The sequence below is a fragment of the Castor canadensis genome, chromosome 8, assembly GCF_047511655.1.
Source record: "Castor canadensis chromosome 8, mCasCan1.hap1v2, whole genome shotgun sequence".
In the NCBI taxonomy this organism is placed as follows: Eukaryota; Metazoa; Chordata; class Mammalia; order Rodentia; family Castoridae; genus Castor; species Castor canadensis.
The window spans coordinates 103,353,680-103,379,139 of record NC_133393.1 but is presented as its reverse complement, the minus strand read 5'-3'; the positions used below and the strand labels follow the sequence as shown (position 1 = coordinate 103,379,139).

Sequence of the window (25,460 nt, the reverse complement as noted above, 5' to 3'; positions counted from 1 at the left end):
TACCTTTTATTGTTAAAGCTAGTCAGAGCTGAATGTAGGTCATTTGCATCCAAAGGAATAATAAATGATACTGGGCCATTCTGAGCTAACATTTTAATAACTCAAGTTTAGGTAAAAGAGTAGGATGGTTTACTTCTGCAATGTTTACTGAAAGTAAGGGAATATTAAGCATAGCCTACCTGTTTAATTTATACGTTTTATTTATTAAAACATTTAAGTAACTAAAACTAGGATAAGTATGCTACAGGTTGTCTTAGTAATTGCATGCTGAACTGGCAAACTTACTTCCTGAAGTCACAGGCTGGTAATTTTTGAGAAAGGAAGAGCTTCTCCCAATTAACCAAAATACAATGCAGTAAACGGCATCAACAAAGTAGGAGTGCAGAAAAGGGATCATTTAATTATTTTAAAAATAGAAAGTAATTCACATCACTCCTCAGAGGTCAACCTTTCAGGGGTTAAAAAATAAAGTCTATCTGGAGGAGCGGCTCAAGCAGCAGAGCACCTGCCTACCATGTATGAGGCCCTGAGTTCAAATCCCAGTGCTACCAATAAATAAATAAATAGTCTGATATGATGGTTTATAAGAACTGCAGCTACCTTTTCAGACTTATTTCAGGCCCCACAACCTTCCTAGATGGAATTTCTCAACATTTCCTAAAAATATACCATGATCTTTTTACCCTGCTTGATTCACCTATACTGATTTCCTCCCCATTCTTACCTAGCAAACTCTTACTCCACCAAGTATCACTCCCACTAAAGTGGTAGAATGCACTGTGAATTTTTTCCTGAATGCTAATCTACCTTAGGTTTGAAGAATATTTTCTTAAGAAACAGGATTCTCCTATGTGGCAAAATTTTAAATCTACTGCACATTTTTTTCTAAATATTTTTTAGCAAAAAGACATTTTCATAGCTTAGAAAAATTACTTGCTAAATACAGCTCATGAATGTTGAAGAAAAGTCGCTATAATAACATACATTTTTCATTTGTTCCAATAAATGCTGTTAGATAGAGTAACTTCAATAATTCTGTTATCAGATAAAAGTATAGAAGTGAAAAAGAGATACCTTAATGATATTCTGAAGAACTTTCTCATTCACCACTGCTTTATGACAGGCTGTTTTTTGGTATAAATCCACAACTACTTCTAAAGACTTTTCAGCAAACGGTACATAATTCAAGGCTACCCATTCCGCCTAGAAAGTAATATTTTCACATGGAGTTAAAAAAAATGGGATTAAAGGAAATCATATTGTTTTTGAAGAGAAAGCTTCATTGTCATATAGTTCAGGCCTTGGTTTTAGGTCAGATTATATTACATGCAAAGTTTCTCAAAGAGCTATGTATTTCATGAAAAAATAATTTTCAGTCAGGCAAACATTAAAACTATTGGAAAAAGCACATAGAGCATTCTATCAAGACTGGGAAAGATGATCTTTATTTGTTGCCAATAGGTTAGGACAATTTTAGGAAATTTAACTCACCGGTGCAAATAGTTGGATCTATTGTGATTCCATTGTGTTGCAAGACAAATAGAATGAGAAAAGTTAATACATATTAAAACTACTTTTTGGACTATATAAAATTATAATTTTATTTTGAGTGAACAAAATAAGCATGTACATGTATTCAGAAATTTACTTTAACCCTAAGCCAAAATGAAGTTAAAATTTGCCAACTATGGCTATAAAAATAGTTTATGTAAAATCCAACTAAATTTCACACCAGTATTGCAATATGCATAGATTTCTTCATTTTGCATTCTAGATTTTGATAAGATTAAGTTTAATGATTTAAAAGCAACTTTGTATTGAGATGAGGCAGCCAACAAAGAGGTATGATGAAATTTTAGTTTTCAAGAAACATGTATGGTCAACTAATATGAAAGGCCAAACCTTCTAAAGGACCACTTGGATTTTTTTTTTAATTAATTGGCAGTACTGGGATTTGAACTCAGGGCCTCACACTTGCTAGGCAAGTGGCCTACCACTGAAGCCACACCCCCAGCCCCTGAAGGACCACTTGGGAGAGGAAAGTCGTAAGCAAGAAGAAAAGGAACACAGAAATGGTTTCCCAAATGTTTCTGTTCAGCTTAAACTGCTAACAGACATATGTAAGTTTATTTGTGAATGAAAATTTTCTTTTTCTGAGATAATCAAAGTCCATCTTTAGTGGAACTGATTATATTTTTAAGCCATGAAATCTTACAGAATAAATAACTTATAGTAAATTACCTGGTTATATTTTGCATTGGCAATGTGCTTTGTTTCCAGCTGTCCATACTGTGGAGGTTTACAGGAAAATTCTACAAATGCCAGCAACTGGTCAAATATAGCTGGATACATTATCTGCATGTTTTCTGGTCCTACACAGATGGCCTATGAAGTAAAATATGAAGATTAGAATGCACAATCTGAACTCTAGTGAAATTCTTTACTGCATATATATTTGTTTAATCAAAGAATCTTAAACACTGTACTATTTTATATAAGTATTATGCCATCTTTTAGATGCCTTAAAGGACACTTAAACTATTTAAGAAACTATTATTAAAAAGAAGCCTAAAAGTGTTAAGTAGGTTAAAAGATGCTTTTTAATAAAGTGTGATTTATTCCCTAACAAATGGGAAAGGGGCAAGCATTTAAAGAGAAATCTCAGGCAGTCCTGAGGATCTCTGATTTGATATTAGACCACTAAGAATATTTCACTCATCAAGATGACACTGGCTTCTACTTGAGTGGCATCACTTCACTGAAATGACACTAATTTCTGTACCACACTTGGGCCACTGGCATAAACAAATATTCATGTACATTACAGTTGGGGCAATGAGTCGCCATGAGAATTTGTTTCTAAAAGAAGCTACATATTAATTTTAAGCAGGCTATATATATTTAATATTTAATGCCTCTGAATATATTGATTTTCATTTAAAATAAAAAGTATCTAACTATAAAATAAAATAATGAACAGTAATCACTTTCTCTAGATTACTTAAAATAACTTGATAGACAATAAAATGCATATCCTGACACTGCAGATTTTAATTACTTCAAATGTGTTGAAAGTACTTAAAATAAATCTTGTATTTTTTCTAGCCACAAATGTGTGTTTTCTTCTCTCACCCCTTATTGTTGTGTTTATTTTTCTCAGTGGTAAAAATATTTAATGGCATTATTTATGGAATATTCAAGTACTTAAAATACACTTGTGCTTTACAAAATAAAAAACACGATCACTTTACACTTAAGAGGGTATTCTTCAGTGCACTCCAAAATATTAAACCAAACTTTAAGGCATTTATGTGTGTGTGTGTTTGTGTGTGTAGTACTGGGGATCAAACTCAAGATTTCACACATGCTACAAAAATATCTAAATTTTTTCAGGAATTCCTTTGAAAATGTGTATAAAATTTGTATTTTTATGCGATTTAAAAAAATTTATCAGATAATAAGTAATTTATTTTTCCCAGAGGTTCAGCCATTTATCTGTGAGTGAAGTTTTAGGTAAAACTGCATTGAGATATAAAATATATAAGTAAGTATCTTAGCATAGAAGAGTGATTTTGATTATACATGTTGGTATTCATAATGTATTACTGATTTATAGAGCAATTCTAGGACTTAAAAATTTTTTTTTCTTAGAACATCTAAGAAATAGTTTTTACTGGCTTTCTTTAGTATTCTAAAGTTTTATATCAGAAAATCTATACAATGAACCTGGTAATAGATTGAAGTCCAAAAGCTTATAATCAATAAGCAGTATAGACATTTCCCATTGGTCCTTGAAAACCATGCATGTAAAAACAAGAAAGAATATTTAACTTCTGACATGGTTCAAGATTTTGCTTACTAACTCATTTAACAACAAAGCATTCAGTACCTATTATGTACTAAGGCCTTCACTGGAAAACTTAGTGATGATATTAGCAAGAGCTAATATTTATTGAATGTTTAACCTGTGCCAGACACTAAAAGCCTTACAAACATCCAACTTAAAAGGCAAAAACAGTGTAGATTTGTTTTTACTTTACAGATGAGGAAGCTAGAGACTGGCCCCACATTGTCTTAAAGACATGGCAACTCCAAGGACACTGTTCACCCACAATGTGCCCATGTCTCCTGAAGTACAATTCCAGCATCCCTGATCCCAAAGGCAGATATGGTACCTAGCTATCTGGCTTTAGGAAGCTTAGCAACAAGTAAGACAGATGCAGTCTCTTGACCTCAGAACTTACACTACAGTTTATATACAGAAGATAATCAAATTCTCAGTGCAACCCCCCCATGCTAAAATAATTTGGCAAAAATAAATCAGTTAGCATACATAAGTTGTGTTTGTTGGAAACTAGTCTTTTGAGAACCAAGACTGAGACCAAGAAGCTCTAAACAACATAAGGACACTGAGGAAGAATACAGAAACCCTTCTTTAGAAAGGAAACATGAAATCCAAATTGATTTTTTCCTTTAGGAAGAAAATGATCTTTTAATCTAGAAAATGTTTATTAGTTTAAAGATAAAGTCCCAAAGCAAGTAAATTTTGCTTGTGCAAAAATTTTCTAACACCTGTGGAGAAAATACAAAATACTCTTACGATACTATGATATTTTACTTTTTCTCTATTAGGAGATATTAAAAACCTCACATTCCAGGGTTATGAAACATCAATTAGATAATCATACAAGGAATAGAACAATGGCTAGAGTAAAAATCAATAATCATGCAAAAATGATGTCACATTGACAGAAATGAACAATAAAGCTTTCTAAGTATCAGACTGAAGGTATGTTTTGTTTTCAAAGCTATTAAAAGCTCAGAACAAACTCCTAGTAGCTGGAATGAATAATTCTACTTGTTCTCTTATTGCTAAAACAGAGTATTAACTTTATACTTTTTTCCTTTAAAAAAAACCTAGGGAATGTGTTGTTCTTTATTCTTTATTATCCTTTACACACATATAAAAACCTGAATTTGTATTTGCTCAGTGATTTTCTTTTTTTTTTTTTTTGCTCTCTGAGGTTTTATTTATTTATTTATTTTTTCTTTTATTATTCATATGTGCATACAAGGCTTGGATCATTTCTCCCCCCTGCCCCCACCCCCTCCCTTACCACCCACTCTGCCCCCTCAATACCCAGCAGAAACTATTTTGCCCTTATTTCTAATTTTGTTGTAGAGAGGGTATAAGCTATAATAGGAAGGAACAAGGGTTTTTGCTGGTTGAGATAAGGATAGCTATACAGGGCATTGACTCACATTGATTTCCTGTGCGTGTGTGTTACCTTCTAGGTTAATTCTTTTTGATCTAATCTTTTCTCTAGTTCCTGGCCCCCTTTTCCTATTGGCCTCAGTTGCTTTTAAGGTATCTGCTTTAGTTTCTCTGTGTTAAGGGCAACAAATGCTAGCTAGTTTTTTAGGTGTCTTACCTATCCTCACCCCTCCCTTGTGTGCTCTCGCTTTTATCATGTGCTTGCTCAGTGATTTTCAATCTTTATTTTTTGTGGTACTAAGATTTGAACTCAGGGCCTTGTGCTTGCTAGGCACGCACTCTACCACTTGAGCCGCACTTCCAGCCCCCACTTTTTTATGCTTTCATTATTTTTCAAATAGGGTCTTGCATTTATGCCTGGATTTGCCAGAACCATGATCCTCTCATTTACACTTCCCAAGTAGATGGGGTGGTAGCATGCACCACCACACTCAGCTTCAATTGGTTGAGATGGTATCTTATGAGCGTTTTACCCCAGCTGGCCTCAAACTGTGATCCTCCCAATCCCTGCCTCCCAAGTAGCTACCTAGGATTACAGGTATGAGCCACAGCAGCTGCCTTGGTCATCTTTTAAAATACAGGCTTCCAATAATTTTAGAACTAAATTTAAGTACAGATGAAAAATGTCAACATATAATCACAGTATTTATTAATTTTCTAATTATAGAGTACCTTACTAAAGTTATTATCCCAAGTATTACATCCTCTCATGAACAGCTGTACAGAGAAAATTAAAATGCTGGTGAACTGGAACAAGAGAATGTGGATGCCTTCTTAAGGACTCAAAACAGACCTGAATAACCTTTTTGAAAATATGAGAAAATCAAGTAGGTCTTGACAATTCTGAATTTATTCCAAAGTATACACATACAACAATCTTGATTAATTCAGAAAACCATATTCATTATTGCTTAAACAGCTATTAAAATTGCATTACCTTTTGAAGAACATCTAAAGCTGTAAGTACAGCTTCCTGTAAACTTGTCAGAACTGCTTCAGTATAAGATGGAAGAATGAAAGGGGATGCATCAGAACTTATTGGGACTGAAACAGCACTGTGCAATATGACTCCTAACTTCTGCAAGTCATCCATATTGAAACCAGTTTTTATGTGTTGGTAGAGAGCTGGAAATATCTGAATTAAAGCTGTAAGAAAAGGCTGGCTGGGAATAAAAGTTAGCTTATCAAAAGTAACAGGAGGCTTAGTGCTTTCAGATCCAATTCTATACCAAGTATTCCAGGCAGCCCACCAGAGATTCAAATCTTCAAGCTCATCAGTTACTAATGGTGGCTCAGAGATATTATATCTTCCAAGTCTTTCTCCAATGGAATCTGTTCTTACAAATGGCCTGTTCAGGCCAGGGCCTGATATGGACCCTATAAGAACAGGCACAGGTACATTGACTACAGGAGGTGTCTCAGGCTTATCTGAGTCTCTGACAGGGGACACAATCTGCAAGATTTCCTGGAAGCTTTTCAAAGCAGCCAGAGATACTTCATTATTTTTGCTGAGTGCTGCTGATTGTATATGGTCAAGAAGAACATCCCAAGCTTTTGAAAAATCTCCTATAGTAAGGGGAGAAAAAAAATTAGCATAAAAGTAAGCAATTTTTCTCTTAATATTAAATACTTTGAAGCACATTTGCTTTTCTGCTTAAATTCCCACAGAACTAGAAAAGTATATACTTAGGTACTAAGATATGAGCAATGTGAACTAAAATCATCACCTACCAGAAATACAAAAGAGAAAAAAATGTTTGTTTTTTTTTTTTCAGATTTAAGAAGGGTACCAGGAAGAGGAAAATGTGTATATAATAATGTTTTCATCTTAAAAACAAAACTTTATAAGTGAATATATAAATGCTTATTATATTTCTAAGGAAAACATAATAAAAACCCATTAGGGCAAAAAAAAAAGCTTTTCAACAATATCTTCGGTTTATCCATCTACCTTCTTGATGATTAAATAAGATGTTCTCTTTATACCTCTAGCCCAAGATGTTCTCATTCTTACTCACTGGAAAAGTTGTAAGCTCTAACAATGTGATACCTGGTTTTAATAAGCCTAAATATTTAAAAGAAACTTTATGCCATACTCCATAAAATTCTAACTTCACACTTTGGTTTCATATCAAAATCATTTTATAGTTACAGATTTTCTTAAACATTTTTAGAATGACAGTTAATGAATCACCAGGACAAAATGTACCATAAAGAATAAACTATCCTTTTATGATGACTTTGTTCTTCTCATGTGAAACTGAGTTTATACTATCAGCAGAGGATGGGCTGAATGGTTAGTTGCTGTTTCCATTGACCAGTTTAATCTCTTGCTTGACTTCTGTGATAAACCCAAATGACTGAGGAAACATTCAGTTAACAGGAGTGCTGAAAGAAGGTCTGGTATGAAAAACAGGTACCATTGAGCCATTTTGTAGAAACTGTAGCACCTTCGAGTTATATGTATCTTCTCTTCATTCTCTTCATTCCAGACCTGTAAACATGCTAGAATCTTCTCTTAGTCTTCTCTTTGTCTATAACGCTCTCTTCCCATCTTACCCCTCCTTGCCTGATGAATTCCTACTTACTCTTCAAAGCTCAAGTAAAATACTGCTTTCTTACGGAAGCCTATCTAGACTTCACTGGCCTATTTTAAGCTTACAATGAACCATACTCCTTTGTTGCACTTAGCACTGTAGCAATTTTGCATTTAGCTCACCACAGTAGATATAAATATTTTCTCAATGAATGAAAATAAGCATGTTCATGTACATGCCACACATAATTGCAAGACTAAGCTAAAATTGATTGTTCTCGGGTGGTCGCACTGAATATGAATTCTAAAAGAATTTTCTGTATGTTCCAAATTTCCTTTAATATGAAGTACTTGTATAACCAGAAAGAGAAAACATGTATACCTAAAGGTTGTAGTAAATATCTTCTAGTGTTGAAGATTCTTGCTACTCCAGCCAGTGTTAATACCCATGTCTCAGCCCATTGCTTCTCTGCTGTATCCCTTGAATGATGAATGAGAATATTGCCACCTCCAGACTCAATCTTTTCTTTGTCTGCAGTGGTAGAAGACTCTCGAACTCGGTCCAGTAAATGAAAGAGTACCTAAATATTTGTAGAAGTATCATATAAAAAGTATTGATGAATATATTATAATGTACTGTACTATAAGCTGTTAAAAATTAGGAGAGCGTATTGATAGAGAATGAATAAGCAATGGGAGGGAGGAGAGGGTTAATCTGATTAAAGCACAAACTATACAGGGCTGATATACCAAGTCAAAACCCCTTTAGACCAATATACTTCTATTGGTTCACTAAGTCCTCTCATGACAAACCTTATAAAAGTCAAATTTCAGCTCAGTCTATCAAAATAAAGGGCAGGAGGGAAAAACAGGTCTTTTCTGGAGGTGGGTACCAGTGGGAGATGGGTGGGCTCAAGGAAAGGGGGAATGAGGGTGGATATGGTGAATGAATTTTGTATCCATATATGAAAACAGAAGAATGAAACCAGTTAAACTTGTTCTATGAAGAAGGATGAGGGGTGATGAGGGAGAACAATGCAGAGGGTAAATCCAACTAAGATATTTTCTAAGTACATATGTAAATATCACAATGTATCACCCTGTACAACTATTATATGCTAATAAATTTTTTTAAAAAGTATTGATGTAGCTTAAGAAACTATATGTTGTTATGAAAAATATAGTTGACAGTCCTATTAATCCCCCTATATTAGAGGAAACTGATCAACAAAGGTAACCATACATTCTGAAGTTTATCCTTAAGGTCAGGAAATACGAAAAGGTAAGATAAATTGGATAGAATATCATCTAAGTCACATTATCAATGGAGCATCTATGGAGTAATGTATAAGAAGAAAATGAAGGTATGGACAGGGGTTGAGGCAAAAAGTATAATTATGGGAAATTTCTGGATTTAGGTTACAACTGAAGCTGCAGGTCTTGTTAAGAGTATTCTTGTCTACGTCACACAAATAGCACCTGGAGGTGGAATGCACTCCTCCCCCCTTGCAAACAGACAAACAAACAAAAGGCTGAAAGCTACAGGCTCAGAATGCTAGGACAGGAAGTCAGAGAAGTATGGGTCCTGGTGGTCTTCTTGGGAGGCCACACAAGCCCTGCACAGTTTTGCCTCTGGGCTTCTTATCATGTGGGCTTCATTGATACTGGGATAAGCCATGCCTGTCATTTCTGTAATAAGAACTGGGCACATGGAAAAGAAAGGATGTGCATGTTTATATAATATCTGGAACTTGTAGCATGCATAGGAAGGAAAGATGAATGCAAAGTCAGATAGGCACAGGCATACAACAAGAATTATCAGTAGGTAGAAGTGAGTAGCAATATGAAACAAAACTGAATCCCCAGACCAGGGTTCTTCATTTAGGGCATTTGTGGGTAGGATTCAGGGAGTCCATGAATCTCTATTTTCACAAAGCTCTGAAATTTAGCATTTCCTCCTATTAGGAATAACAGCAACAGTGGTTTTAGCAATACCTGTATTTGTCAAAAGGATAGATACACTGTCATTCCAAGCATCTTAAATTACTATTTATGCTCACTACTACTTTGAACTTATAGTCATCACTAAACCCACTGCTAGTTTTTCTTGTTTGTTGCACTAGTAAAGGGCATAATGCCTTATTACAAATTTGTTCAATTTTTGGGTTTTTTTTGGTGGTAGTGGGGTTTTGAACTCAGTCCTTCATGCTTGCTAGGCAGGTGCTCTACCACTTACTTAATCCACTCTGCCAGGCCTTTTTGGTGTTGGTTATTTTCCAGATAGGGTCTCACAAACTATTTACCATTTTGAAGATTGCTTTGAACTGCAATCTTCCTGATCTCTGCCTCCTGAGTAGCTAGAATTACAAATTTAATTTTTTATGACCACTTCAATGTAATTTCCTTGATATGCCTACGTATTTTTATTTTATTTTCTGCAATTCAAAATATAATCTTGATGAGTCTATGGGCTTCACTAGACCACATCTCCAGTTCTTCCAAGGTTACCTCCTGGAAAATGGGCCTGTGCTCCCTAAGCAGCAGCCACACAGCCCCATGTGTACTGCCTCTGACTAGAGGGTGGCTTTTGTTTATGTGGAAGAAAGAAGGATGTCAATCAGTTTGTTTGAGCAGCCAGTGGCCATATCAACACTGGCAACCTTTAAAGTAACACAGGCTGCATCCTAGGCATCTGCCCTGCAGCAAAGGGTCCCTCTATTGGGCTGGATAGCTCTACCTTGGCCTTCCCACAACCAGAGAAAAGGGACAAAACAAGAGGAGTTCTTGCTTGTTGCTTCTAATGCTCCAAAAGGCCCGACTAAGCCCTGTGCATCCTCACAGCCATTCTGTATCCAGTTTAAATTAACACGCAGCAGCTGTCTTTAAGGATGTGCCATAGAGGCAAGCGAGGGATGGCGTGGGAGTGATCAATGTCCAGGTCCAAACATTATTATACTAAACTTTATTCTAAAGTCATGGTTTGGATTAAAAAAAATAGTAAATCCCATGAAATGAGGCACATTGCAATGCAATTCTATTACATTTTTAAAGAAGCAACTTTGAAGTTTTTCTGATAAGTCATTCATTTCCTTCAGCAAGGGAAAGAATCCCACAGCTACTGCAACAATGCTCAGCTGATAAAATATCAGGAATTTTGAAGCAGTCAAGGGGAAACGTGATTAGGGACTTGTTATGCAGGGAATTCATTGCATGCCAGTGCTAGAGATTCTGAAACAGCCTAGTTTTTAAAAATGCAATTAATAATTCCTACAGCTAAAACCCACAACACAGAACTTTTTTTTAGTAAGCAAGTTTCTTTCTTACTAAAGATGGAATAATCTAGCAGTGGCTGATGCTGGGGCCAAGCCCGGTCCGTTAAGTCACTGTGAAGGTGGCACTCTGGCAGTGACCATTCTTAAAGCTCTCCAGGTGATCCTAAGGAGTGGACAAAGCTGAGAACCCCTGGCATTAAGCAGTCAGGAAGCCCACAGTGCAGTCCCAGAATCTGCCATCAGTTTACTATGTGACCTTTGGTAAGTCACTTGTATCTCCCAGAACTGAGCAGGTCAATGGTGTCTCCATTGCGTTTCCTGGTTCTGAAAAGGGGACCTTAGGAGAGAGGACATGAAGTGGATATGTGGTCATGAGTCCTCTTGACTCTTATTTTAACCACAGCAGCACAGTTTTATTAATTATAAATATCAGGGGTTTGCATAAGATTTTAGTCAAAAAAAAAAAAAAAAGAAAGGACTTAAATGTTTGAAAGCCATTGAATTAAATAAAACTAAGTTCATCAAGAGATTTCAAAATCATCAGTGTACTTCCAGGCTATGGGAATGTAAATGATTGACATGCTATTTATTATTTAAGGAGATAAACCACAAAGGAAGCTCTCATAACATGCTAAGATTCTAGCTCAACTGTTTAATAAAGACCTGAAAGAGAAAAATCATTATGAAGCTAGAGAAACCACCCCATCATTTAATGAACTATGTGCAGAAGGTAGCATTCTAAATGCTTTATACATATTAACTTGCTTAGTTCTTACTCTAGTCTTATGAATAACCACCCTATGAGATATGGTTATTACCCCGTTTAACACAGGAGTAAAATGAGGAGAAGAGTGGAATAGCCCTAGGTCATCACATAGTGAGATCCATTGGGGACCAAGGCCCACACTTGCAGTCACCAGTCCATGTACTGTGCTGAACACTTTAGCCTATACCCTGCTGCCTCAGAGGGAAAGCTTGCCTTAATGTCTACTTCGTATCACCATCCATTTCTCTACTCTGCAACCTGAGTTGCAGCCAGTGTCTAAAACATAAAATCTGATCCTACTTCTTTTACTGGCCTAACAACCTGCTCTGTGAGCTGGCTCTCAACTGTGAGTCCCCAGATTGCAATCTTTGATATAGTCTATGATGACAGCCCCACATTCCAGCCCTTATTCAAATCCCAACCACACCAAGCTACAGTCCTAATCATAAGCTACCATCTCTACTTCCTTTATATAACTCCCACCTGCCCTCAAGTACTCGGCTTAATTTCATATCCTCCTGGAAGCTCCCACTGATCCTGAACACCCTAGGGACAGTGGCCTTGTGGGCTAAGTAAGGCTGGCATCAGACGCCAGAGGCTGGCAAGGCACACTGATGAGCCTCAATATACTTTGGACTCCTTGTGCACTGCCACACCTCTGCACTGTGAGAGCTGGGCTTCCACAAGGAGGCCCTAGAATCTGAGAAGCTCCAAAGGACTGTCGTGGAGCAAAGAGGACCTGGACTACACTGGCATCAGTGCATCTGCAGAGTAGACTAGTGGCTTCAAGAGAAGTTTCAAAGAACACTATGAGGTTGGGGAGGGCTACAGGGTGTTTGAAATGTGATCAAGATAACACAGATAATAAAAAATCTGTTTTCAAAAGCTGCATAATTGCCGGGTGTGGTGCACACCTGTAATCTCAGCACTTGAGAGACAAAGGTAGGAATATTGAGAGTTCGAGGCAGCATAGGCTACACAACAAGACTCTGTCTCAAAACACTCCATATAAAACCAACCACAAAAAGTAGCATGATTAAACAGGATGTGCTGTATACTTATTTGGAAAGGGGTAAAAGGGCTCTTCTTTCCTCAGAATGATGCCATTAACTGCTGTTAGGTGAGCACGATGGTTTGATGCACATTGTCAGACCCTAGGAACTTGAGGAAGGAGCATAACGTCTTCTCAGTGTCATACCAGCATCAAGGACCTCCATCAACATCAGGGGTCTATGACAGGAATAAGGCAACCTGAGTGATCCCCAAATTCATGATTCTCCTGCCTCTGCTTTCCAAGTGTTGGGACTTTACAAGTGTGAGCAACCATGCCTCACACTTGTCTTAACAACAGCTTGAAGAATTGTAAGTTGCATGAACATGATTTTTAAAATTTATTTATTCATTTTTGCAGTACTGGAATTTGAACTCAGGGTCTTGAGCCACCCCACCAGCCCATTTAAGTGATGGTTTTTTCGAGATAGGGTCTTGTGGAACTATTTGCCCTAGCTGGCTTCGAACCTTGATCCTCCTGAACTCCGCCCCCTGAGTAGCTAGTATCACAGGCATGAGCCACTGGCGCCCAGCATAATGTTTTTAAAGTACCTCAAAGCAGTGCAAATACACCTGTATTTCTTCACTGTTTAGACTATTCACTGTCTCCCTACTATTCATAAAAAACCTTATGGCCTCTTAGAGGCTGACATGACTTGCCAGCTTTGAATGATCTAGCAGCCACTTACTCTGCAGCACATCTCTTACTCCTTGTTGGTGGTCCTGAACACTTTTCATTTCCACTGTTCTAATGCTCAGTTATCTCTAGAACACATATGACCTTTATGTGTTCTTGTGTTTGAAACACTCATCCCTAACACTATGTTTAGAGAACTATTATCCTCCAGTGAAGAAAGTCTACCACACCACCTCAGCCCTTGCCTGTTCCCCACAGCAGTTTGTCCACTGTTGCAGGCATTGTCTGTGCAGGTCTACATCAGTCCTACTCTCAGCGACTCATGCATTTCCTTCACTCTGCACTTCCTAGTGAGTGGTAGAGAAGAGGTGCTCGGTAAATGTTTTTCAAAACAAAGCAGCATAGGGAATAAGAATAAACCTAACCTACTCAGGAATTGGCACTGACTTAATCTCACTTCATTCATACAGGACTGACTGTGTCCTCTCAGGTGTGTCATGTGGATAGTAGCTGGATTTAAGATCTGGGGAAACTCAGGGAGGCTCCAAAGCCACCAAAAGAACACTGCCACCTTCAATTCAAGCCTTATGGTCCTACCTGATCAGTATGAAGTACACACATACATGCTTCCCCCCACCTTCCCTTCTCTTCTCAGATAAGGCCTTTTTCTTTTTTAAAAGGAAAAAATTTAAAAACAAAGACCAGATTCTTCTCCCTGGCAGAATGTACTGTTGAAGACCACAGACTTTCAAAGTCATACATTCCCATTCTCCTTCAGTTTTGCCCATCCTGCCCTGTACCCTGCTGGGATGCACAAGCTGCTTTCACTTGATCCTCTGAACCAGCATGTAGAGTACTAAAGCATGTGGACAGGAATCTATGTTATCCACATGGCTGGATGATGCAAGGCACAAAGGGAAGGAAGCAAGAGTCACAGCCTCATTCAGTCTTCTCTGCCCTCACCACCTATACTTGCCTACTACAGCCAAAGGCACCATCCACCCCCTCATATTGTCAGCCACTTCAGGAGGAGGAGGAACACCTCCTCACTTGGTATTGGCTCTGAAGATAAGCTTTTGATTACATGGTAAATAAATGGGATTTTACATTATCTAATAGTCCAAGGGCAGCTTTGTCACTGGTCTCAAAATCTCAACATGCCATGGTTATTTAAAAAGTTGGGTAAAATGAGAATTCCAAGATGGTGGCTAGAGGGAGGAAGCAGAAAGTGTGTGTCCTAAAGTAAACTCTTGGAGAGACGCTGGAGATACACCTTACAAGAAAAACCACTGAGAAGAGGCAAAACTTTGACTCCTCCACACCCCCAGCCCATGCATAGCATCTCCACTTCACGTTAAACGGAGAAACCAGGAGGGCTCCTGCACCGCTACAAGACAGCAATGCCCAGACGGCTTGGGAAGATGCGGACCACAAGGTAAGCTAAGCAGTACATGGTACTCCACAGACAACGTTGGACCAGATCAGCATAGCCCCCAGGAAAGACCGACCCCCACCCAGGGAAAAAAGAGAAACTGAATAATAAGCAATAACAACATAAGAGACACACAGCAAAGAGGGTGGGGAGCCCTGAGCACTGAAGAGGTGGGGAGGGGAATCCCTCCTGGAAATGTAAATAAACAAACCTGGACGGAGAAGGCAGGAGCAGCAGCACACACCCAGCAACCAGGAGCGGGAAAGCTTGTAAAAGTGGCGGTGGGAGGAAAACTCCACATGAGAGGGGGGAAGACCCACTTCCCACGTGAGCTGTAAATAAACATGCCAGCCTGAGAAAGCTGGTGCAGTGTCACCTCCCCCAGTGTGCTTGGAAAGGGGACAGCTTGTAGCAGAGGCTCACATACAGGAGGACTCTGAGTAAACAAAGCCTGCGGGGCCAGGTGAGTGTTAAGCTCACCCCTGAGATCTGCATAAATAACGCTGCCAGCAACAGCAGGCTGACAGCAGCGGGCAGGCAAGGCACAGCCACAGATAGCCATTCACAGAACTGTTTCCAGACTCTTTTTTTCTCTCACTGCCTTTGATGAGACGATAACTGAACTACACCTGCATGCTGAAAAACTTACTGAAACTGTATTGCACTTGAACTTGGGACACTTTGTGGGTTTTTTTGTTTTGTTTTGTTTTAGTTTTTTTCCCCTTTGATGAGACAATGACAGAACTACTTCTGAGACACCACCTCCAGGATTGGAGGCTGAGGGACAAACATAAAAGTTATTAAGACTGAAATTTTATTGCATTTGAACTTGGAGATTATTTATTTATTTATTTATTTATTTATTTATTTTCATTTATTTATTTTTTATTTTTATTTTTTTTAGTTTTTATTTTCAATCCTCTCTCTGTCTCTCTAATGCCTGTTCAGCTTACTGTTGATTAGTACACTATCTCTCCCTGTTTATATCTTTGAAACTTTTTTGTTTGTTTCTTTGTTTTCTTCTACTTGTTTGTTTTTCTATTTTTCTTTAACTTCTTTGCTTTCCATCTCCTCTCACCCTTCCATTTTAAATATCACCAGTGTTATTATTACAAGCTAGAAAATACTTAATTGCACACAGTACAGGGACAATAACAACACCAAGGGCAATGACAGGAAGACAGAAAAAACAGGGAAAACAGTTTCCCCACAGCAAAAAATTAGTACAGGAACCAGAGGGAAATGAAGAAAACAGATACTCAGATCCAGACTCCAGCAAAATGAAGATCAACTATGCCAAAGAACCCAATGAAGGCCACAAGAACAACCTAAAAGAAGAAATACTACAGGTACTCAATGAGAATTTTATAGAGATGATACCAGATATGGTCAACCAAAATGTACAGGAGACACTCAAGAAATTCCAAGACAACAAAAATAGAGAATTTGAAAAAGCAAAAGAAGAAATAAAAGAAATAATAGAACCACTGTATAAACGCCAGGGTCAAACAAAGAACACGATTAATAAAGAGATAAATGAACTCAGGACGAAAATAGACAACATTAAAGAGGAAGAAACTCAGGATATGGAAAACCTCAGAAAAAAGAACAAAACAGAATTGCAAAACAAAATGGAGGGCCAATCCAGCAGAATAGAACAAACAGAACACAGAATCTCAGAACTCAAAGATGAAATGGTAATTAAAGGAGAAACCAAAGAACTATTAGTTAAACAACTCAAGACCTGTGAAAAGAAAATGCAAGAACTCACTGATTACATCAAAAGACCAAACCTGAGAATCATAGGCATTGAAGAAGGAGAAGAGGTGCAAGCAAAGGGAATGCGTAATATATTCAACAACATAATAACAGAAAATTTCCCAAATCTAGAAAAATCTATTCCGATACAGATGCAAGAGGCCTCTAGAACACCAAACAGACCACATCAAAATAGAACTACCCCACCACATATCATCATTAAAACAAGTTCAGAAACTAGGGAAAGAATATTGAAGGCTGTAAGAGAGAAAAAACAAATCACATACAAAGATAAATCCACAAAAATCACAGCAGACTTCCCAACAGAAACATTAAAAGCAAGAAGAGCATGGGGTGAGATCTTCTGGGTACTGAAAATAACTTCTACCCGAGGAGACTCTACCCAGAAAAACTATCATTCAAAATAGATGGAGCAATAAGTCTTCCATGATAAGCAGACACTAAAACAATATGTGACCACAAAGCCACCACTACAAAAGATTCTTCAAGGGATTCTGCACACAGAAAGTGAAACCCAACATAATCATGAAAGGGCAGGCAGCACCAAACTGCAGGAAAAGAAAAAACAAGAAAGTAGAGAGTAACCTCAACTTAGGTACACACAATCAAACCTTCAAACAACTAAGACAACTAAATGACAGGTATCACCACATACCTATCAGTACTAACACTTAATGTTAATGGACTTAATTCCCCCATGAAAAGGCACCGTTTCATGAAATGGATTAAAAAGGAAGATCCAACAATTTGTTGCTTACAGGAGACCCATCTCACCGACAGAAATAAGCATAGGCTTAGGATGAAAGGCTGGAAGAAGATTTACCAAGCCAATGGCCCCCCAAAATAGGCAGGAGTAGCAATACTAATTTCTGACTAAGTAGACTTCAAACCTTCATTGATCAAATGAGATAAAGAAGGACATTCCATACTAATAAAAGGGGAAATAGGCCAAATGGAAATAATAATTATCAACCTATATGCACCCAATGTCAACGCACCCAATTTCATCAAACATACCCTGAAAGACTTAAAAGCATATATTAACTCCAACACAGTGCTTGTGGGAGACTTCAAAACCCCATTACCATCAATAGATAGGTCATCCAAACAAAAAATCAATAAAGAAATCCTAGATCTAAAATATACAATAGATCAAATGGTCCCACATGATGTCTACAGAACATTTCATCCAACTTCTACACAATATACATTCTTTTCAGCAGCCCATGGAACCTTCTCCAAAATAGATCATATCCTAGGGCACAAAGCAAGCCTCACCAAATACAAGAAAACAGAAATCTGATCACAATGCAATAAAACTAGAACTCAACAACAAAAGTAAACACAAAAAACATGCAAACAGCTGGAAACTGAATAACTCATTACTTAATGAACAAAGGGTCATAGATGAAATAAAAGAGGAAATTAAAAAGTTCCTGGAAGTCAATGAAAATGAAAACACAACCTACCGGAACCTATGGGACACAGCTAAGGCAGTCTTGAGAGGAAAGTTTATAGCCATGAGTGCATATATTAAAAAGACTGAAAGATCCCAAATCAATGACCTAATGATACATCTCAAACTCCTCGAAAAACAAGAACAAGCAAATCCCAAAACAAATAGAAGGAGAGAAATAATAAAAATAAGAGCTGAAATCAATGAAATAGAAACCAAAAAAACCATACAAAGAATTAATGAAACAAAAAGTTGGTTCTTTGAAAAAATAAACAAGATCGATAGACCCCTGGCAAACCAGACTAAAATGAGGAGAGAAAAAACCCAAATTAGTAGAATTAGGAATGCAAAAGGGGGGATAACAACAAACACCATGGAAGTCCAGGAAATCATCAGAGACTACTTTGAGAACCTATATTCAAATAAATTTGAAAATCTAAAAGAAATGGACAGATTTCTAGATACATATGATCATCCAAAACTGAACCAAGAGGAAATTAATCACCTGAATAGACCTGTAACACAAAATGAAATTGAAGCAGCAATCAAGAGTCTCCCCAAAAAGAAAAGTCCAGGACCTGATGGATTCTCTGCTGAATTCTATCAGACCTTTAAAGAAGAACTGATACCAACCCTCCTTAAACTGTTCCATGAAATGGAAAGGGATGGAAAACTGCCAAAAGAGTGTATTAAAACAATTCCATTTACAATAGCCACAAACAAAATCAAATACCTAGGTGTAAACCTAACAAAAGATGTGAAAGACCTCTACAAGGAAAACTATACACTTCTGAAGAAAGAGACTGAGGAAGACTATAGAAAGTGGAGAGATCTCCCATGCTCATGGATTGGTAGAATCAACATAGTAAAAATGTCGATACTCCCCAAAGTAATCTACATGTTTAATGCAATTCCCATCAAAATTCCAATGACATTCATTAAAGAGATTGAAAAATCTACTGTGAAATTTATATGGAAACACAAGAGGCCACGAATAGCCAAGGCAATACTCAGTCAAAAGAACTATGCAGGAGGTATCACAATACCTGACTTCAAACTATATTACAAAGCAATAACAATAAAAACAGCATGGTACTGGCACAAAAACAGACATGAAGACCAGTGGAACAGAATAGAGGATCCAGATATGAAGCCACACAACTATGAGCAACTTATCTTTGACAAAGGAGCTAAAAATATACGATGGAGAAATAGCAGCCTCTTCAACAAAAACTGCTGGGAAAACTGGTTAGCAGTCTGCAAAAAACTGAAACTAGATCCATGTATATCACCCTATACCAAGATTAACTCAAAATCGATCAAGGATCTTAATATCAGACCCCAAACTCTTAAGTTGATACAAGAAAGAGTAGGAAATACTCTGGAGTTAGTAGGTATAGGTAAGAACTTTCTCAATGAAACCCCAGCAGCACAGCAACTAAGAGATAGCATAGATAAATGGGACCTCATAAAACTAAAAAGCTTCTGTTCATCAAAAGAAATGGTCTCTAAACTGAAGAGAACACCCACAGAGTGGGAGAAAATATTTGCCAATTATACATCAGACAAAGGACTGATAACCAGAATATACAGGGAACTTAAAAAACTAAATTCCCCCAAAACTAATGAACCAATAAAGAAATGGGCATGTGAACTAAACAGAACTTTCTCAAAAGAAGAAATTCAAATGGCCAGAAAAACACATGAAAAAATGCTCACCATCTCTAGCAATAAAGGAAATGCAAATTAAAACCACACTAAGATTCCACCTCACCCCAGTGAGAATAGCCATCATCAGCAACACCACCACCAACAGGTGTTGGTGAGGATGCGGGGAAAAAGGAACCCTCTTACACTGTTGGTGGGAATGTAGACTAGTACAACCACTCTGGAAAGAAATTTGGAGGCTACTTAAAAAGCTGGACATCAATCTACCATTTGATCCAGCAATACCACTCTTGGGGATATACCCAAAAGACTGTTACTCCAGAGGCACCTGCACATCCATGTTTATTGCGGCACTATTCACAATAGCCAAGTTATGGAAACAGCCAAGATGCCCCAGCACTGACGAATGGATTAAGAAAATGTGGTATCTATACACAATGGAATTTTATGCAGCCATGAAGAAGAACAAAATGTTATCATTCGCTGGTAAATGGATGGAATTGGAGAACATCATTCTGAGTGAGGTTACCCTGGCTCAAAAAACCAAAAATCGTATGTTCTCCCTCATATGTGGACATTAGATCAAGGGCAAACACAACAAGGGGATTGGACTATGAGCACATGATAAAAGCGAGAGCACACAAGGGAGGGGTGAGGATAGTAAGACACCTAAAAAACTAGCTAGCATTTGTTGCCCTTATAGCAGAGAAACTAAAGCAGATACCTTAAAGCAACTGAGGCCAATAGGAAAAGGGGAACAGGTACTAAAGAAAAGGTTAGATCAAAAAGAATTAACCTAGAAGGTAACACCCACGCACAGGAAATCAATGTGAGTCAATGCCCTGTATAGCTATCCTTATCTCAACCAGCAAAACCCCTTGTTCCTTCCTATTATTGCTTATACTCTCTCTACAACAAAATTAGAGATAAGGGCAAAATAGTTTCTGCTGGGTATTGAGGGGGGGGAGCGGGAGGGTGCGGAGTGGGTGGTAAGGGAGGGGGTGGGGGCAGGGGGGAGAAATGAACCAAGCCTTGTATCCACATATGCATAATAAAAGAAAAATGAAAAAAAATAAAAATAAAAAAAATAAAAAAATAGAAAGAAAAAAAAAAGAGTACAAAATCAACAAGCAAGAATTGGTTGGAACTTAGGGAATGCTTACATTTCAAGGAAAGTAAAAACAAAGAAAATAAAATGAAAACTAAACAGAGAAGTTAGACATATGCTGTGAAACAGAAGCCAAGAGAAGAGAAAATTTCAAAGAGAAAACAATCAACTGCTAAAGGCTTCCAAAAATGAGTAGGATAAGAACTGGGCATAGGCCAAAGGATTTGGCCATCAGACCAGTATACCCTAGGAACAATTTTTGTGGGTCTCAAAGTGTAAGCTCTAGTCAGCAGCATCACCTAGGAGCTTGACAGAAATGTAAGCTCTCAAGCTCTATTCCAGACCCATAAATCAAAAATTCAAGAAGGCTGGGAAGGGGAAGATGTAGAAACAACAGTGGCTCAGCAATCTTTGTTTTAAAAGATTCTTCAGGTACAGGACCTAAGGTCCTCTGTCACATGCTGATGTTTAAGAGGCCCTGAAGTAGAACAATCTGGAAATCAAATTCCAAAAGATAAGAAAATGCAGGGGAGATGAGAAAGAAAAAAAATCATTTGAGAGTTAGGCAACAAAAATTAAAACTGGTCTTTTTGCAAGGAAAACAGGAAATCAAAGAAAATACTAATTTAAAAAATAGTAAGGAAAACTTAAGCACGTTTGTAACCTGAGAAGAAGCCAGGAGATGGAGGTGAAATAGAAGACACAAAGAAATAGGGTTTTTACTATACACACATAAACACATACTTGCCAGTTAAAAAATAAATAAATAAAAATTAAGGATTTTTATAAATTTCATCTTATAAATAAAATTAGGAAGGAAACAAGGGTTTTAGTTTTTTTTTATTAGGGAACATGTTAATTTTTCAAGAAGACATTTTGGGATCTATTAAATTAAAAATATTATTAAATATAGTTAAGTTTACTATGCTGCCTATTGTCAAACTTACTGATCTGAATAATTCACAAAACCTGCTGAATGGATTATAAGTAGAATTTTATTAAAGTGGAACACACAGAAGAAAAGAGACTTCTTTGGCAAAGAGGAAACGTTAATTAATAAATTGTTGATTTTAGATAATGCTTTTAAAAAAGAATGAAAAAGAAAAAAGGAATTTGTATATTTAATGAATAAACAAGTATAATTTATCAACTGGATGTTACTTTTGTTTGGTGAGTCTGAAAGTAAATTTCAGTGTTGTTGACAGTCTTAAATTTATAAAATTCTTACTTGACTATATTTGAATTTTTCATGTATATAATTCTACATGTATAAGTAGATTGTAAGAGGAAAAAAACTTCATTTTCCATGCTATTGTAAGGGATTGATTACCTTCTGTGGTTTAGCAACTCCTAGAGGGACATAATGAGGGAAGCGAATGGGCAGAAACTGAGATAATAAGAGAAGAAGACAGAAACAGAGAGATGAAACTTTAAAAATTAATTTGTGTTTTATGTGAGGTATAATTTAAAATATGACAAAGCTAACATTTTTGTTTTGTCAAATGAACAAATGCATGGAAATTCCATTTTAAAAATTAAAACAGCTTTACTTGAAATATATACTCTAAAAGCACATCTCAACTAAAAGCTATTTTACAATACCTTCCAAATAACAGTGTGCCAGGTTGAATGCTGTAATAATGTTCCATGTGCACCAATGGTAGAAAACAGAGTTTGCCCTGCACTCTTCCTGACAGCAGGGCGGGGATCCACGCACAGTTCACCCAGTTTTGCATAGAGACATAACCACAAGCAATCAAATGGTGGTGCAGGGTGGAATGGCCGATTTAAAACCATTCCTTTCTCTTCTGCCTGCTTTTGCTGTGCTGCCTCTTCTTTATTTAACTCTTTTTCAATAGTTTCCCCTCTTTGGAAAAAATAATCTGAAATATTCCACTAAAAAGAAAAATAGAAAAATATTCTTTACTTACAAACTTACAAATTTTAACATATAAGTAAATATGTTAACATGTGCCTGTTTTACCTTACAGAGTAATACTTTAAAAAAATTACTTCAGAAATCTTTTCCTAGTAAAACAGATTTGACGAAAATATCTATTCTTCCTCTGTCAGTGTCTCTGATTTTAAGAGAATGTAGGGGAATAATCTTGTTGTAGCAGTAACTAATTTTTTAACTTTTTATTATGAAAAATTTCAAGTATATACAGCAAACGAAGAAAAACATAATGGACTTCAATGTATTAATACACATACCACCTAGATGTAACAATTAACTGTAGAAAACATAGTATACAACACAATTAACATCCTTAATATAACTTAACAAATTTATAATTTCATATAAAAAATTACTCTTTAAACATACTCATGTGTTCATTCTCAACCAAAGTAAATTATGTGAGTTAATTATAATTATATCAATTATAAAAGTATAGAGGATCCAATACTGTGAACATGAATGTAAAATACAGAAGGTGATATCTAGCAATAATTTAATTAATACTGAGCTAACCAGCCACTCTTTGGGAGCAATTTTATACCTAACCTACTTGAATTTTTTCCTTGATTACATTTTTAATAGAAAAATACTAATTTACTTAGCTTGTGAAGGCAATTTAAGTTCAACTCTATAAAACTTCTGAGTTATAATATAGGTTGCAGGTGTGGCACAAGTGGTAGAATGCCTGCCTAACAAGCACTGAGTTCCAACCCCAGTACTGACAAAAAAAAAAAAAGTATATATACACATATATGTATGTACACACATGTACATATAATTAAGAAATTCTAAATAGTTGCCTTTAAATAAATGTGTATTTTGGGAATAGCTCTTTCCATGTTTATTTCATGGAATATTAACAATACCCTAACTTAGATTCAACATTAAATAAGACCTGGAAAATCAATAATTCAACAATTAACAAGAGTTAAACATATAAAATACATGTATATCTGTTTTCAAAGCCTAGGGTCTTCCACTATGATATGTGGAAATATCATAAAGAAGGAAATACTTAATAAAGTATTACTGAAGATTCCAGGACTATGTAAATTATAAAAACTTTTATTCAAGCTTTATTTACTTAATAAGTAGTATATAAAAATGTTACTAATGTCACATTTAAAATCAGTTAATCTTCACACTAAAGTCAGGTGATGATTTTCTTTGCATATACTTCTACTGGTTCACTAAATCCTCTCATGACAAACATTGTAAAAGTCAAATTTCAGCTCAGTCTATCAAAATTATTCCAAATATTCAGCTATTAATGAATTATTTCTTAAAATGGTATTATTTAAGCCTTCATGAAAGATATGTTTGGTCCTTAAGAACTTTGAACGGTTTCCATATAGCCAAAACTGTATTTGCTTAACATTCACTCCCAACTGCATAACAAGTTATTGCTAAATTATATTATCTTAAGAAAAGCAATGAGACTTACCAATAAACCTATTGAAGTCAAACTAATATTAAGTTCTTGATTATGAAGTCCAAAGCTACCTGCAACATCTACAACTATCTGCAGGCAAGTGCAAGGCATTGTTGGTAGAAAATCTGTCACAACTAACTGAAGACACTGAAATGCCGTTCGTATCAAGGATTCTCTGAAAACATAAAAGAAATGCATACTGATACATTTAAAAGAAAAGTGTAAAAATACACACTTTACAATAATTTGAATCAAGCAAAATTTTATTTTTAGAATTTTAACAAGAAAATCCTCCTTAATATAGATCAACAATCCCTAATATAGTACTGCAACAATCTTACAAATGTAAGAAAGATATGCTTAAACCAAATTAAACAGAAATAAAGAACCTGATAGGTAGTAAGAAACAAAATTAGACTTAAAAAAGGAAAAATGTCAGCATTGTATTATTTCTGCTTGTATTTGTACCAACTAACCAAAGCAAGCATAAGACAATGAAAATGGGAGTGATGACAGTTGCTTTACTCTCCCCAGAATCTCCAGTTTTACATGGTGCTTAGCATATGTAATACACACGGTTTACTCATAAATGAGAATGAGCAACTCATTCTTCTTTTTTAAATTTTATTTAATTTTTAATTTAATTCTTATTTTGATTTTATCCTCTTTTTTATTGTTGTGATGGGTGGGGGTACATTGTGGCATTTACAAAAGTTCTAGCAATATATCATACTTAAATTTCTCCCTTCCACCATTCTTCTCCAGCCCTCCATTCCTGGAATAGTTTCACCAGGTCTCATTTTTCCATTTACATACATGTGTACACAGTATTTGCACCATATTCACCCTCCCATGCCCTTTCCCTACCTCCTCCCTCCTCACACTGGTACCAACCTCCCCCATCCCAGACAAGACCTGTTCTGCCCTCCTGTTCTCCGGTTTTGTAAAAGAAAAAAAAAAAAGACATTTTTGTTTTGTTTAAGATAGCTACACAGGGAGTTTCCTTATGACATTTCCATGTTATATGTATTATAACCAGAATTGGTTCATCTCCTTTATTTTTCTTCCACCTTAGTCCCCTTCTTATGG

At 36.4% G+C, this 25,460-nt stretch overlaps 1 protein-coding gene across 3 annotated transcripts in view; it reads right to left on the bottom strand.

The window, feature by feature from the left end:
* Mon2 (MON2 homolog, regulator of endosome-to-Golgi trafficking) overlaps positions 1-25,460 on the bottom strand; it is a 118,071-nt gene that overhangs the window by 25,526 nt on the left and 67,085 nt on the right. For 2 of the 3 annotated variants that reach the window (XM_074083809.1, XM_074083811.1), the window contains 7 exons: positions 24,384-24,546; positions 22,582-22,875; positions 8,194-8,392; positions 6,213-6,841; positions 2,242-2,385; positions 1,492-1,509; positions 1,075-1,203 (listed from right to left, as the gene is read on the bottom strand). In XM_074083809.1, the coding sequence (XP_073939910.1) occupies positions 1,075-1,203; positions 1,492-1,509; positions 2,242-2,385; positions 6,213-6,841; positions 8,194-8,392; positions 22,582-22,875; positions 24,384-24,546 (1,576 nt within the window). The remainder of the gene's footprint in view (positions 1-1,074; positions 1,204-1,491; positions 1,510-2,241; positions 2,386-6,212; positions 6,842-8,193; positions 8,393-22,581; positions 22,876-24,383; positions 24,547-25,460) is intronic. The other variant, XM_074083810.1, reaches the window with a different exon arrangement.